Source organism: Coffea eugenioides, chromosome 2 (genome assembly GCF_003713205.1).
Source record: "Coffea eugenioides isolate CCC68of chromosome 2, Ceug_1.0, whole genome shotgun sequence".
Classification (NCBI taxonomy): Eukaryota; Viridiplantae; Streptophyta; class Magnoliopsida; order Gentianales; family Rubiaceae; genus Coffea; species Coffea eugenioides.
Genome location: NC_040036.1, coordinates 16878482 through 16891750, shown reverse-complemented (window position 1 = coordinate 16891750; position 13269 = coordinate 16878482). Strand labels below are relative to the sequence as shown.

The window sequence follows — 13269 nt, the reverse complement described above, 5'->3', positions numbered from 1 at the left end:
ATCAGAACTCTCTTCGTTAAAAAAAAAAAATTGGGTAGGGTGTATGGGAGAGACATGTCGCAAAAGGTTCAGAAGCATAATTCTGTTCCACACTTAAAAGCATGAAAGTCCATTTGGGATATGTTAAGAAGAGCATATGCATTTGGGCTTCCCGATCCATGGTGCTGGTAAATGTGTCATAAACAGTGTGGCCCATTTCATGAATGCAGGTGTTGAGCTTGTAGAATCGATGGCTACAGATCAAACTGGACAACCAAGGCGACCGTCATCCAAAACAATAGAGAGTTAACAGTCTTCGGATTTGACTGTGTTAGATCCAAACAGATTTTCAGTCATGAAAGAAAGTTAACAAGTTGAACTGAATTCAACATACCTTTTCTTTCTTTCTTTTTTATTGGTTTCTTTGTGTTACTTTGTAGTATAAAATATTGTACACATCCACTCCATTTAAAAGTTGGTGTGCCATACATAGTTTTCGTAGTATGGTAGCCCAATTAATATCTATATAATTTAATTCCGGCACCGAAACCCGCATTAACGCTGAAGCAGGTGCTCGAGGATTTGAACTGCAGATTTTTTTTCAATTCTCAATTTTCCACATGAAGTGAAGATCATTTCCTTCACCCCACCCTGCGAATCCTTCGTTCATTTGTGTTTTATGATCTAATCTTGCAATCTCCAATCTCTTGTCATGCGTAATTCGCTAGCAGCCTTGTTTGGATTGCTTCATCGTCACAGATTTGTGGTTATCTTTGCCAGACCTTTTATTTGCTCCGCAATGAAATGCTTTCTGGGGTCCCGCCATTTTTAGCTACTTGTGTGATGACAGGTTTTAAACTTTTAAAGCATGAAATGCATGCGTTTGGATTGAGTGATAATCTTCTCAAATTTTGCTAGTTGTTTAGATTATTTGGGAGGTATATGAATTTATAAACCACTCATTATCCTAGCATTTAAAATGAATGTATTTATATAATTGATAAATTGTAAACCCAAATTGCCTCTTAAGTAATTCAAATAACCAGAGCAATTTGGATGGATTTCAAAACCTTCGTCAAATTGAAATTCTCAAAACAATTTTCTGTATATCCTAACCCCAGCGTTTAAACTCCTCTTATCATAATGATATTTTGCTCTGATAATAACAAAAGAATTAATTTCATTATCATGATTAGATGTATTATGTACGTATTAAATTTTAAACTCAAACTCATTTGAATCTATTAGATCAGAAGGATGCATTGCTGCTGCGATTTTATGTTTTACATACTAGTACTAAGGTTAAGGTAGCCGACGGAGTTGGTTGATTACTTTTAGATGAGATGACTGCCATGAAAGGCAACAACAATAATCATGGAATCGATAATATAAACAAGTCAACATCGATAGTCAGAAGTCAACCGCTGGCCGTGCTGCTCCGGACCGTAATCACTGCTTTGTTGTTTGTGTGGGCCCCATCACTTTCATCATATCTCACCAAACTCGTTAACTACTCTCACCGGCTAGCCTCCTGCTATCATGCGCGCCATGCGCATTTTCAGTCCGTCTACCTTTGATGACCTCACACTCCTCATCCAAATTTGGTGACGGTTACTTTATCATCAACAGATGATTACTATTCTTATCGTGTGATCTGTTGGAAGAGCGCAGGAAAGTGAAACTCGATTTTACATTTTTAAAAAAAATATATATTTTTTATTCCTTTTTCACCCCTCCTTACCTCCTTCCTTCCCACTTGGGATCCTCAGTGACATATTTTCTATGCCAATTCAATGCCATCTTTAATATTGCGTCAAGTGTCCAGTTATTATTTGTACTTTAATTTTCTAATAATTCAAATTGATTTGGTTTAACACAAGTTTTCTTTATCCTCTAAAACTTTAAACCAAAATTAACCGATCGGTCTAATTCATATACCAATACTTTTGAGTTAACCACTCACGATCTGTTGCTTTAGGGAAAAAGAAACAAAAAAATCCTAAAAATCCTAAACAAAGTTTTAGAGGGTAGAAAAAACTTGTATTAAACCAAACTAATTTGAATTATTAGAAATTAAAGGACAAATAATAACATGACACTTGGTGCAATATTAGAGGTGATATTGGATTGACATAGAAAATATGTCACCGAGGATCCCAAGTGCTTCCTTCCGCATCCCAATTGTTAAAGTTAAACACAGGAGATTTCGAACCCTGAAATCGAATACATATCCACATTACCACATTTTCTTCTTTTTCTTAGTCAGAGCGTTTTGAGTACACCATAATTTCCACTTTTTTTGTTTCATAAGGATCAGTTTTAGTGCTTCCTAGGAATTGAAAGCCACGCGGCCTCATCCAGAAGAAAATTTTAAAGCATGTTTGAATGGTAGTTCTTGAGACTTTTGGAAGGTTTTCATAGAAAAATATCTTTTGAAGTTGTGAGTACCAGGAACAAGTTAAAAAGTAGTTGAAAACGTGTCAAAAAATAATCCTCAAAAAGTCAAGACGTTATTTGGTTGAAAAGACTAAAGAGGAGGCACTAAGTATGTGAAATCTGTGTAACATCATTCATCACTGATTCCCATTTCTTCCAAGAAGAAGAAAAAAGGATCTGCAACGGTACTGGCCGCTGCTCCTTCCAAGTTCCAACTCCCAACCTTCGAAGATGAATTGTCATCGTGGAGATCTATTTTCTGAGCCACTGGCCATTTGGTCCAGTGGTCATCACCATTAAAGGTGATGCTGGAGGTCAGGGGTTCAATCCCTGCCTCCCACAAATTTGTCACAATTTGTGGCGGTCTTAATTGACCTTTATTGATGGAGTCTGTACTCACATCGAACCCCCTCACCTTCCCCTTAGACTAGGCTAGATTAGGTTATAGGACATCTATCGTTTCGACAAAAAAAAAAAAAAAAGAGATCTATTTTCTGGCAAATCACATCTATTTTCTGTCATCATCTTCTAATTGGTTCGTGGAAAAGATTATTTATAGCATATACATACGGATGCAGGATATTAATTTAGAGCCAGAAATCCTGTGTGGAGATCTATGACAAGAGAGAACCATATTTATTTTAAACTAAAAAGGGAAAAAAAAAAACCAAGAACAAGTGTGCAGTAGTTTTTATGCATTCATGATGATGATGATGATTATTATTATTGAGGATGTGGCGTGTAGGTTTTTCGAGGTTCAATTAGTAAAGTAGCAGGTGCATTTGGGGGATGGATCACAAGAATCCTGCTCACCTACCAAATGCAAAATCTCCCCCCCCCCCCCCCCCCCACAAAAAGTGTTTCTAGAAGGGGGAAGGTAAAGAAAGAGATGCTCGAATCATTATTGTATCTTTAGACTAATTGATTTTGTTTACTACTTGAATTAGGCTCGTAAGTATAATTATTTTACGACATTAGCAATATGTAGTCGTGTACCAGGATGTGTCATGTAGTATGACCAAAACGGAAGCAAACTTCAAAATTGTGTGATTAGATTAGACAGCTCTTCCGTATCCTATGGAACATAAGTAAGCAGCAGTAGTATTTGGGTATTACTAATAAGAGCTTGGTTCCGGTTGTAAAATTGACTTGGGAGGTTTTGCATTGCATCCATAATTTTTTGATATCAAAAAGCTTTTCCTTCCAATGTGCTCCAAATCCTATATTCGGTTACTTTAGAGTTTTAGGAGCTTAATAAGCTTCAAATAAAAGAAAACGGGGCTTAATAAGTTGAGGCAAAGAGCTTTGATCCCAGGACCTGTAACAAGTTGAGGCAAAAAGTTGTCTTTTTCTTTGGCAGCTGCAGCTCCTCTTTCAATAAATGTTTTTTTGTTCTTCTTTTTAGCTTTGTTTGTTTGTTTGTTTAGACAAAGGTCTGGCAGTCCCCGTCGATCATGCCAACAAAATGACCAACTCCCCCCCGCAGGACCATTGCCTACCACTTGTCTGTACAACCATTCCCCTTTCCTGTCGCAAAACCACAGCCACAACCTACTCTACACCCTATTAACACTACTTGTGAACTCTGCGATAAATGTGATGTTTCTGGGCCTGAATAATTAGATCCTCACCCACTCTCCGATGAGCAGGAAAAAAAAAATTTAATGATAAGATATAGTCAGAGATTTACCATTTTCTACGTGGCAATGCTAAAAGTGGACGTGATGCCTGTTACCGTCTCAGGTACGTATGCTTTGTAACAACTCTTTTTGTCATGTAGTCATCATGTCCACAAGTGAAGCTGTGTGAGTGGGGACCACTACACCATTTCATAGTATAATACTTGATATATATATATATATAGTATGTGTGTGTATTTTGTCAAAAAGATATACTAATAGTTGATGTACCATCATCGTCACCAGAAATAGAATCGTATTGGATTAATCCCATTGTAATGTAATACACACTCTTCACCATTCATTAGACACACACACACATATATATATATATATATATATGTGTGTGTGTGTGTAAATTTGTTGCTGATTTATTTGTTAGGTAGGCACATCAGTATCAACCTTTATTTCTCCACTGAATTTACCTTGATGTATGTCAAAAATATGGTAGAATTTTCAATAATTGAAAGGGGTGAGAGTGTTAGCGGCTACATTATTTAAAAGAAATAAGTGTCCAAATTTTAGCAAATAATAATAGTAAGATATACTTGTCAGAAAAATCTTGATCTAGTGATTAAAATTAAAATATCAAGAGCGCGCGGGAATTTTGGGTTCTAGTAGCATACGAAGCAGCCTAATTGGTAAAAAATTAAAAATAAAAATAATAATAATGTCACTTCAGCAGTTTAGCTGAGCATGAAATTAGCAAAAATATATGAATGGTCTTCATCCTCAGCTCGACTGGACTCTACTGCTTTGTCTTTTTGACCTAACTCATATTTTTTCTGATCCGTCGGTCTAAAATATGGATCTGCTTTTAGCAATAAAATAAGTAAATAAATATAATGCTCCCCTTGTTAAAGTAACGGTAAAGCACTTCACTTAACAAACTTTGACGTGGGTCCCGGCGGTGGTACGGAAACCGAATGGGCAATTTTTTTAAGGCAGAAACTTACTGTACCGGCGGGTACCATAGACTTTTACACTGAGAGTTGGGGGTGGCGTTAGTTGATCGGATGGGACCCACCGCCGCAAGCGAGCCCATGAGAAGTGGAGCCCCGACGGGGGATGGGCTGGGTGAGCAACTCAACAGTAAAGTAAACAACCCGCACCCCACCCCCTCTCCCCACAAAGAAAAACCCAAAAACGAAACGTGGTAAAGAAAAGGAAAGCACACAACAACAACGTGAGGACCGATATTTGTTTTCCAGTTGTGGCGAAGAAAAGTAGTAAAAAAAAAAGCTGACAAGTTTACATCAATAGCCGGAAATGTGCTACTGAATTAAGCCATGAATTGAATTGTTAATCTCACACATTCCAAATCAAGACATAATTGGAGGACCTAACTGGAAAAAGGCCATAATCGATCAATGACTCGAAGAAGGGCGTGGGAGATTTGGCTGATAAGATAAGCAAATTCGTTGAGGTAATTTTAAGTAACAAGTCACTCTCATCATCATCAATGATAGTCCACAAGTGCTTTGTTTACTTTAATTCATCTCGCCCCAACTAAACCAAGGATGGTAGTATCATTTTTTGGCTTTCTTTACTAAGGATGGTGTCGAAGAGACTCTAATTTAGCCACTTTCAAGAATTAAAAATTAAATTTAGATTCCCTTTTCTCTACTCGACATTTTTATTTATATATATATATATTTCAACACTGTGAGTAGTAGCAGACGGCCGGGTCTAATCCATTTGACCATGCACACAACAACTTATGGTTCAAGAAAGTTTCCGTTGTCAAAAGAATTAAACCTGCGCTAGCTAGCTGCAATCAAACTTCCATTGCATGCTGATACCAGTTAGTAACTTGGGGGGGTCAAAGAAAAATCTATCAAAGTCCAAAATTAACATGGGACGTCTGTCGTTATGAGACGTCCCATGTCCTCTATGGGGGCCTCAGGGAAAGATGGACAAAAAGTCAAAACGTATTCTTTGGATGCTGAAGGAAGGATATATAGAAGATGCTTGTATTGTTTGCATGGTGCGTTGGCCGTTCCAATCTAATCAGACACTCAGAGTAAGTACTAAACTATGACAAAACAAATCTCATGCATCTTTAATTAATGGCGAAATGAATGAATGGTTATATAGATACTTTGCATGGTGCGTCTAGTCTGTGAAGGGATTGGAATCAGGGGAATTGGATGGGGTCGGGGGGACTTTGATACTTTGATCTTTGATGGGGGGAAGGGTCCTGCATGTGATGTTGGTGGGGAGTTGGGGACTCCGAATGAACTTGTATATTTAGGTAGAGAACAATAATTACCCCATTAATACATTGAGAGAGAGAGGCATGCAATTATTATTATTTTTTTTTTGAAAAAAGAAAGAAAGAAAAAGATAGGCCCCCTAGCTAAGCCTTGTTAAGCAATTTTTCTATGGGTAGTGAAAGTGAGAGGAGAAAAAGCAGAGAAAAAAAAATATCTTATGGAAGCTTCTAATGTGTCTACCTAACACCTTTGAAAAAGAGTAAAGGATTGGAGGAAAGAAAGGATTAAAATAAAAAGGTACACTAGTCCTAGGTGTATGAATCGTCTCCTTATGAATTTTCCACAATTATGCATGCCAATGCCAAAGGGCCTTGCCCTTTTTTTTTTTTTTTTTTTGTCATCACAGAGGGTATCTGGGCCCATGGACTGGTAATACCGTACGATCCAACTAATCCCACTGCGTGATCAGAAGAGGCTGCCCAACATCACCGACCAAAGGGTATCCGGGAATTGCCAAAGGGCCTTGCCTTTGTTTTTCCTTTTCAAGGCTTCTCTTATTCCCCCTTAGTTTTTACCCTTTTACTTAGGCCAGACGAAGAGAGTGAAGACCCTGAAAACCAAAATAATCTATCTATGCATCCATGCATACATACATACATATACATATATATATATATATACATACATAATGGGGACAATTGCCCTTTTTCCTTCCCAAACCTATTAGAGTCTTTTATTATTCTTATTATTACTATTAATACATAGCTGAGCTGAGCATCCAAAATTAGTCTTGTCACCAAATGTCTTCTTTTTTTCATCTTAAACATGTTGTTTTCGCTCTTATATAGCAATCGTTCTTCTTCCTTCCCACCTTTCCTCTTCTTCTTTTTTTTTTTTTTTCCATTTTCCTAATAAACAAGAATATATTTTCAGTTGAAGAAAAATTAGCTTGCAGGATCACGATACTACTTGCTACATTCAAGTCCCCGACTAGTTAATGCTTAAAGTAAATAAATACTTAAAATACATAAATAAAAGAAAAAATTAAGGTCCCCAAGTAGCAGTTGCCCGTACGTGGTCTCTCCGAGTTTAGCAAGTGTAGTTGGTTAATTAGTTTGTGATAACGAGGAGAGATGCTAACGTTTTGATTTTATTCAAGGGAATAACAGCTTTTTTCGATTGAAAGTCGCATATCTGTTGATTATTTACCAAGAAAAGCATCTATGCAATTAATAGATTGCTTTCACACCTTCAAGAATCTAGATCATGCTATCGAGAATTATGAGTCGTTTCTAAGAAAATCTTCAACCTTGATCATGCTTCGATTGTGATGCAAAACTTTTCTTTACTTGGTCAAGCAGTATGAAGAAGATGAAGTCATGAAGATGACTAAAACTTGCGAAAAAGCTTTTAGAATGATAAGAATGTGCAGATGAGCTATTCAAGTGAGCGTATGCTTTTCACCCTTAATTAATTTCCTATTCTCGTTTTGACCGCAGCTGCCAGACCAAGTGATCAACCCACTTTATGCCAGATTTTTGCAAGCTTTCATCATAAGGAAGGAAGGAAGGGTGAAGGGGGAAGAGGAACCCTTGCATAGGCAAATCGATCGAGTATTAGGTTCCAGAAAGTATAGCAAATTCTGCTTTCCTCCGTGCAGTGTTATTTAGCTTCATCGAGGAAAAAACCTTTTGTAATTAACAAAAGTTGATCTTTCCAAAATGTTTTTTTTAAAGAAAAAGCGTTATAAATTTTAATTCCAAACTCGTAATAACCATGACATGCAAAAATTTTCAGGTTGTGTCACTCGTAGTAACTTAACTAGTAAACGCGCGCATAAATCTTGGAATACTTACTATTATTACTATTGGAGAGAATCAACCGTCGATGACAATGGATCAAATCATAAGTCTACTCGGAATGCTTGCTAATCTAAATGCAGAAAAGGGAGAAGAAAAAAAACACACACACACACACACGAGAGGTTTTAATTAAATCTCCCTATTAGTGTTTTAATTTCCAGACGTGTATCAACATATGTGTTAGGACGAAGTTTGGAAACCCCCCCTTTTTTTTTCTTTATATTTTGGTTTTTGTGGGTCTCCCGGGGGGGGGGGTTCTGTTGGTTGGGTGGGTAGCTCATGACGAAGATAATAATGGTTAGGTTGGTAGAGGGATGGTAGTACAGACAGTTGGTAGTTTCTTCACGCATTTTATATAAATGCAAAAACGACTGAAGTTAATAGGGATGGATGCGGATTGAAGATTATTGAAGATTGAAGATTGAAGATTGAAGATGGAAGATGCAGTGCCTTTTTATTTAATTATTATTATACGGTACTAAGTAGTAGTAGTACCGTATATATAATAAGAGATAGGTTACTCACCCACTTCTTCCTCTTCCTCTTCTTTTCTTCTCATCCTCTCACAGCTTATCCGCTGTCTCCTTACTACCTTTTCCTAAAGAAGACAAAAACTCGGGAAAAAGAATCTTCTGTTAATTAGATAAAAGGAAAAGTAATGAACAGAAATTGGTCTAAGTTGGACTTGAAATTCTTTATGTCACACGCAACATCCATCCATCTCCTTTAGATTCATGCCCAACGTTGCTAGCCGAGCTACCTACATAGTACACACACTTCCCCCTCCCCAAAACCCCAAAAAAAAAAAAAAATTGCTGGTGTTAAAAAAAAAAGGGAAAGAGGATAAGAATAGTAGAGCCAGACAGATAAGTTTTGAAAAAGAGAAGGGAAAAAAGAAACGAAATTGCTTTTAGGAATAATCAGATGGCTAAAAGAGAGAAGCAGCAAAAGAGAACTGCCGATGGATCTGCGTCCATGCAAAAAGTTTTCATTCACGGTTCTCGTGAGATCAAGATCAGGCTAGCTACTAATTTAAATTATGTCAATTTCCAACGTTGCTTTGAGCAACTTATTCAACAAAAAAAAAAAAAGAAAGGGGAAAATCCCACTTGTTGTCTAATTCTTTTTTGGTTGAAGAAATAACATGCAGAAATCAACTAGTTCCGCATTGATGGACCACATCACTTGCTCTCCGTGATTTCATCTCTAACCCATTTCTGTGACAAACCAGTATTCCAAGACTATTACAGATAATAAAAGAAGCAAAAAAAAAAAGTAAGGAGGAGGAAGAAGAAGCAGAAAGAATGGAATAGGAACGGAATTAAGGGCCGGGTTATAATGGGAGGGAGGCAGCGATTTTCAGATGGCGAATCAATCATCATTTCTATTGATGATACACTGTCTATCATAAAATGCTATGCACTGATCAATGATGAACATATCGTTATTTGTACAGACTCAGAGAAAACAAGAAAGATTTGTATTAAATACCACTGCGTCTTTCTCATCTCTCTCTTTTTTTTACCCAGAAGAAGATTTATAAAAATAAACTAAAAAATTTACTTCATCTCCAAGCTTCTGTAGTCCAAAACACTGCTGCCCTTTAAACCTAGAAAGTCATAGGCACCACCAATGTTAAGGTTGCTGGTGCCAATAGCAGCACTATTATTATGGCAGGTGCAGTCTTTGCTGTTTTGTATTCCCAAGCTGCATGTAAAACACAAAGAAACTGCACTACTACCACTGGTAGTACGACGAGGGCCAGTAGCGCCGCTCATGTTTCCTCTGCCAACTCCTCCGGTCATCAGAAAGCCCTGACGATCAGAATATTGTTGCTGTTGGGATTGGTAAGGAGGGCTGATTCTGAGCTCAAGATTCAAATCAGGACAGCGCTCCCCACCTCCAATTCCAACGGGGCTTTTCTCCTCCTCTTTGCTTCCTCCGCTCGTACTATTACTAGTACTCCCGCAGCTCAGCAGCATCATCTTCCCCTGAACAACTTCATTGTTATTAGTATTATCTGTTGCACCAACGCCGCCGCCACTGCTAAAGGAAATAGTTTTGACTTCTGCTGCTGCTGCTGGTGGTGGTGCAGAAGCGGCGGCAGCAGCAGCAGATGGTTGTTCGCCACCGCTGATTGGGCGATGAGTAGTGGGATCTATACCTCGGCTCAAAAGCTTCCTTCTGATGTGGGTATTCCAATAATTCTTTATCTCGTTATCTGTCCTCCCCGGCAATCTTCCAGCTATAAGAGACCACCTACCGATCCGATAACAACACCCCCATCAGACATATGTATATACACACACACACACACACATATACATACAAACAGATATGGCACACTTTTCATCAGCTACCTCAAACTATATAAAACCATACATTTATTAGTAGTATCACTTCTATTTTTTTAATTTTATCACAAAGATCATGCTGAGAAATAAGCCTTGGGATAGATAACTAGCGGAGTAGCACAACTAGTGATAAGCTACCACTTACTTGTTGCCAAGGAGACCGTGGAGTTTAATAATGAGCTCATCTTCTTCTTCAGTGAAGTTGCCACGCTTGAGGTCAGGCCTTAAGTAATTGATCCATCGAAGGCGGCAACTCTTGCCGCAGCGAAGAAGTCCGGCAGCCTTGGGCAGTGATCGCCAGCAGCCTTCCCCATGTGCCCGAATATAAGCTATTAGTCGATCATCTTCTTCTTTGGTCCAGGCCCCTTTGTTAGTATGAGCTTTCTCACAGCAAGGAGACCTTCCCATTAAAACTACTGCTATCGACTATTAACTAACTGACTAGTATTTCATACTGCAACAGATACAAGTCAAAAACTAGCAGCAGCAATATGCAGGACAGGCTGAAGGGCTGATGAAGCAACTGCCTGCAGGGTACCTCCCCCCTCCCTGATTGCTGATGCTTTCCTTTGTAGCGTACTGCTTTATCTAATTCCCTCCTCCTTGTATACGTACATAGGTATATATATGTATATGCATCTCTCTTATTGGGGGGTTTTTTTCTTTTATAATTTCTCTCTATTTTGGGGAACTGAACTGGTTTTCTAATTGTTCTAGCCAAGCTAGGCCGAGGTAGTAGCAAGTACAGTAGTGCTGGAAGATGGGAAGGAACAAAATATTTGGTAGAATTAGCTATAGCCCTGGAGGGTGCTTAATTGAGCATCAACCATCAAGGCCGGCCTTTGGAGAAGTTGAGGTGGGGTTTATATAAGCTTTTGACTCTTGAGACGAGAGAGAGAGAGAGAGAGAGAGGAAAAGGGGGGAAGGCGTATTTAGTTTAGGTCTAGGAGTGGGGTGCAGTGGAGACCGCAGTTGAATTGCTTCTAGATGCGAGTTGGTGGGAGTGGCTGTTGGCCTCTCTAGTCTTTTGATGATATTGGCATCATCATTTATGTTTGTAGGATAATATAATACTAATAATAAGCAAAAAAAAGTGACATTAACTACGGGTTAACTTCAGGTAGGTGTAAAGTAAGGTACTGCTAAATTCAAGTATACCGAAGACCAAGGTGTAATCTCCGCCTTTCTCTTCTTTGTCTAAACTCCGCTTGCAGCACTACTAATAGTCTGAACAACCCTTTGATTATTATTATTAGTGCAAATATATAGATGAACATCCCCGATCGAGCCCTGTCCTATATCTTCCTAACTTTTAGTGTATCTGCAGAATGGAAGTGATTACGTACCTTCTCCCACTTACTTATAACATATATATATGCATATATATATGTTGTTGGAACAAACCTCTTTATTGTGTATTTGTATGGTGAGGATTGAGGAAGAAACCCAGTCCTACTAACTATGTATGTATGGGTCTCGCTCCTTCCACAATCTTAATCAAGAAAATTTTATAATTCGGAGTTTGCCTGCTTTTGAAGGAATCGGGTGCTGCTCTTTTTATAATCTGTTGTTGAACAAACTCAGGCCAATTCGTGGGTATATATTTCATCATCATCATCGTCTTCTTATTCTTTCGTTTCTTCTTTTCGAGAAAACCAACGTTGTTGGTTCAAAAAGCAAAATTCAATTCATGATTAATGATCGATCCATAAAAACATTAAATACTACTAGTACAGGCTTACTTTAGCTAAGAACTTCATACAAAAGAGGTGCAGCCTGCCCTGTGTGTCTTTTGTAAAGTCCAACAAACATAAGCAAGCATCCGCACATATTACAACTAAACTTAAGAAAGCACAAAAATATGGTGGTGGTACGAGTTAGTATAGTATTATAGTTTAGTCGGTTAGTTGTGGTGGGCACTCGGCCAAAGCGTCGCCCAAATGCATGTGGCTATTCTTACTCGTCCAAGTGTAAGATGGTAGTTGCTTCTGATGTTTATTCTATTGATGCTTCAGCAGACATGGGAAAGAAGAGGTTGATCATCTTCTATACTATATGCATAAAGGCTGCTACTTGTGTGTATGTTCGGGTTTCTAGAAGACTTGGAAGTTGGTTCAAGGTTAAGATGCTAAAAGAAAAGGAGCAGAATTGGGAAAGAAATGAGTGTGGTTGTAGTTGTATGTGGGCTTTGGTTCACCTTCCACTTGCTCTTTTTTTTCCTTCCCCAAACCTTGTGGTGCAAGTTTAGGCGGCAGTAGGGTTGGGAACTTGGGATAGGAAGGTTGATTCTTCTTCTTTTTTTCTTTTTTTTGTTGTTGTTATACTTATACCCCTCTGGTTGGGCATTATTTGTTACCGGCCACCCACCACCACACACGATAATTTCCTCACCCTTTTATTTATCCCTTTTCTCTATATGGCAACAGCTACCAAAACTACTCGTGCCTACGAATCACGGTCCTTTGCCTTAATCCTACCCATCAACTTGGCTTTGATGATTTGAGAGAGAAATGAAACGCCCACTTGTGTAATTTCATGTGTGCATTTATTTTACCTACCTTTTCACACTTTTTCGACTGTCCTGGTTCGAATGGCTCCACCTCTGACGTTGAACTGCGGCATAGTCTATCAGATTATTTGGCGGGGATAATTATCTTCGCTTTTGGACCCCAGAAGAAACATCACATGTAAGCTTATCCATATATTGGGCTTTCACGAATTAATTCGACCAGAGTATAGATAG

The 13269-nt window shown here is 38.4% G+C and overlaps 1 protein-coding gene across 1 annotated transcript; it reads right to left on the bottom strand.

Moving 5' to 3' along the window:
* Positions 1-9528: 9528 nt before the first annotated feature.
* Positions 9529-11502, bottom strand: LOC113762253 (myb-related protein 308-like). Its single transcript, XM_027305623.1, has 2 exons — positions 10672-11502; positions 9529-10431 (listed from the first exon to the last, which is right to left on the bottom strand). The coding sequence occupies exons 1-2, from the start codon at positions 10932-10934 to the stop codon at positions 9732-9734; spliced, it is 963 nt and encodes a 320-aa protein (XP_027161424.1). The 5' UTR covers positions 10935-11502; the 3' UTR covers positions 9529-9731.
* Between the last annotated feature and the right edge of the window lie 1767 nt (positions 11503-13269).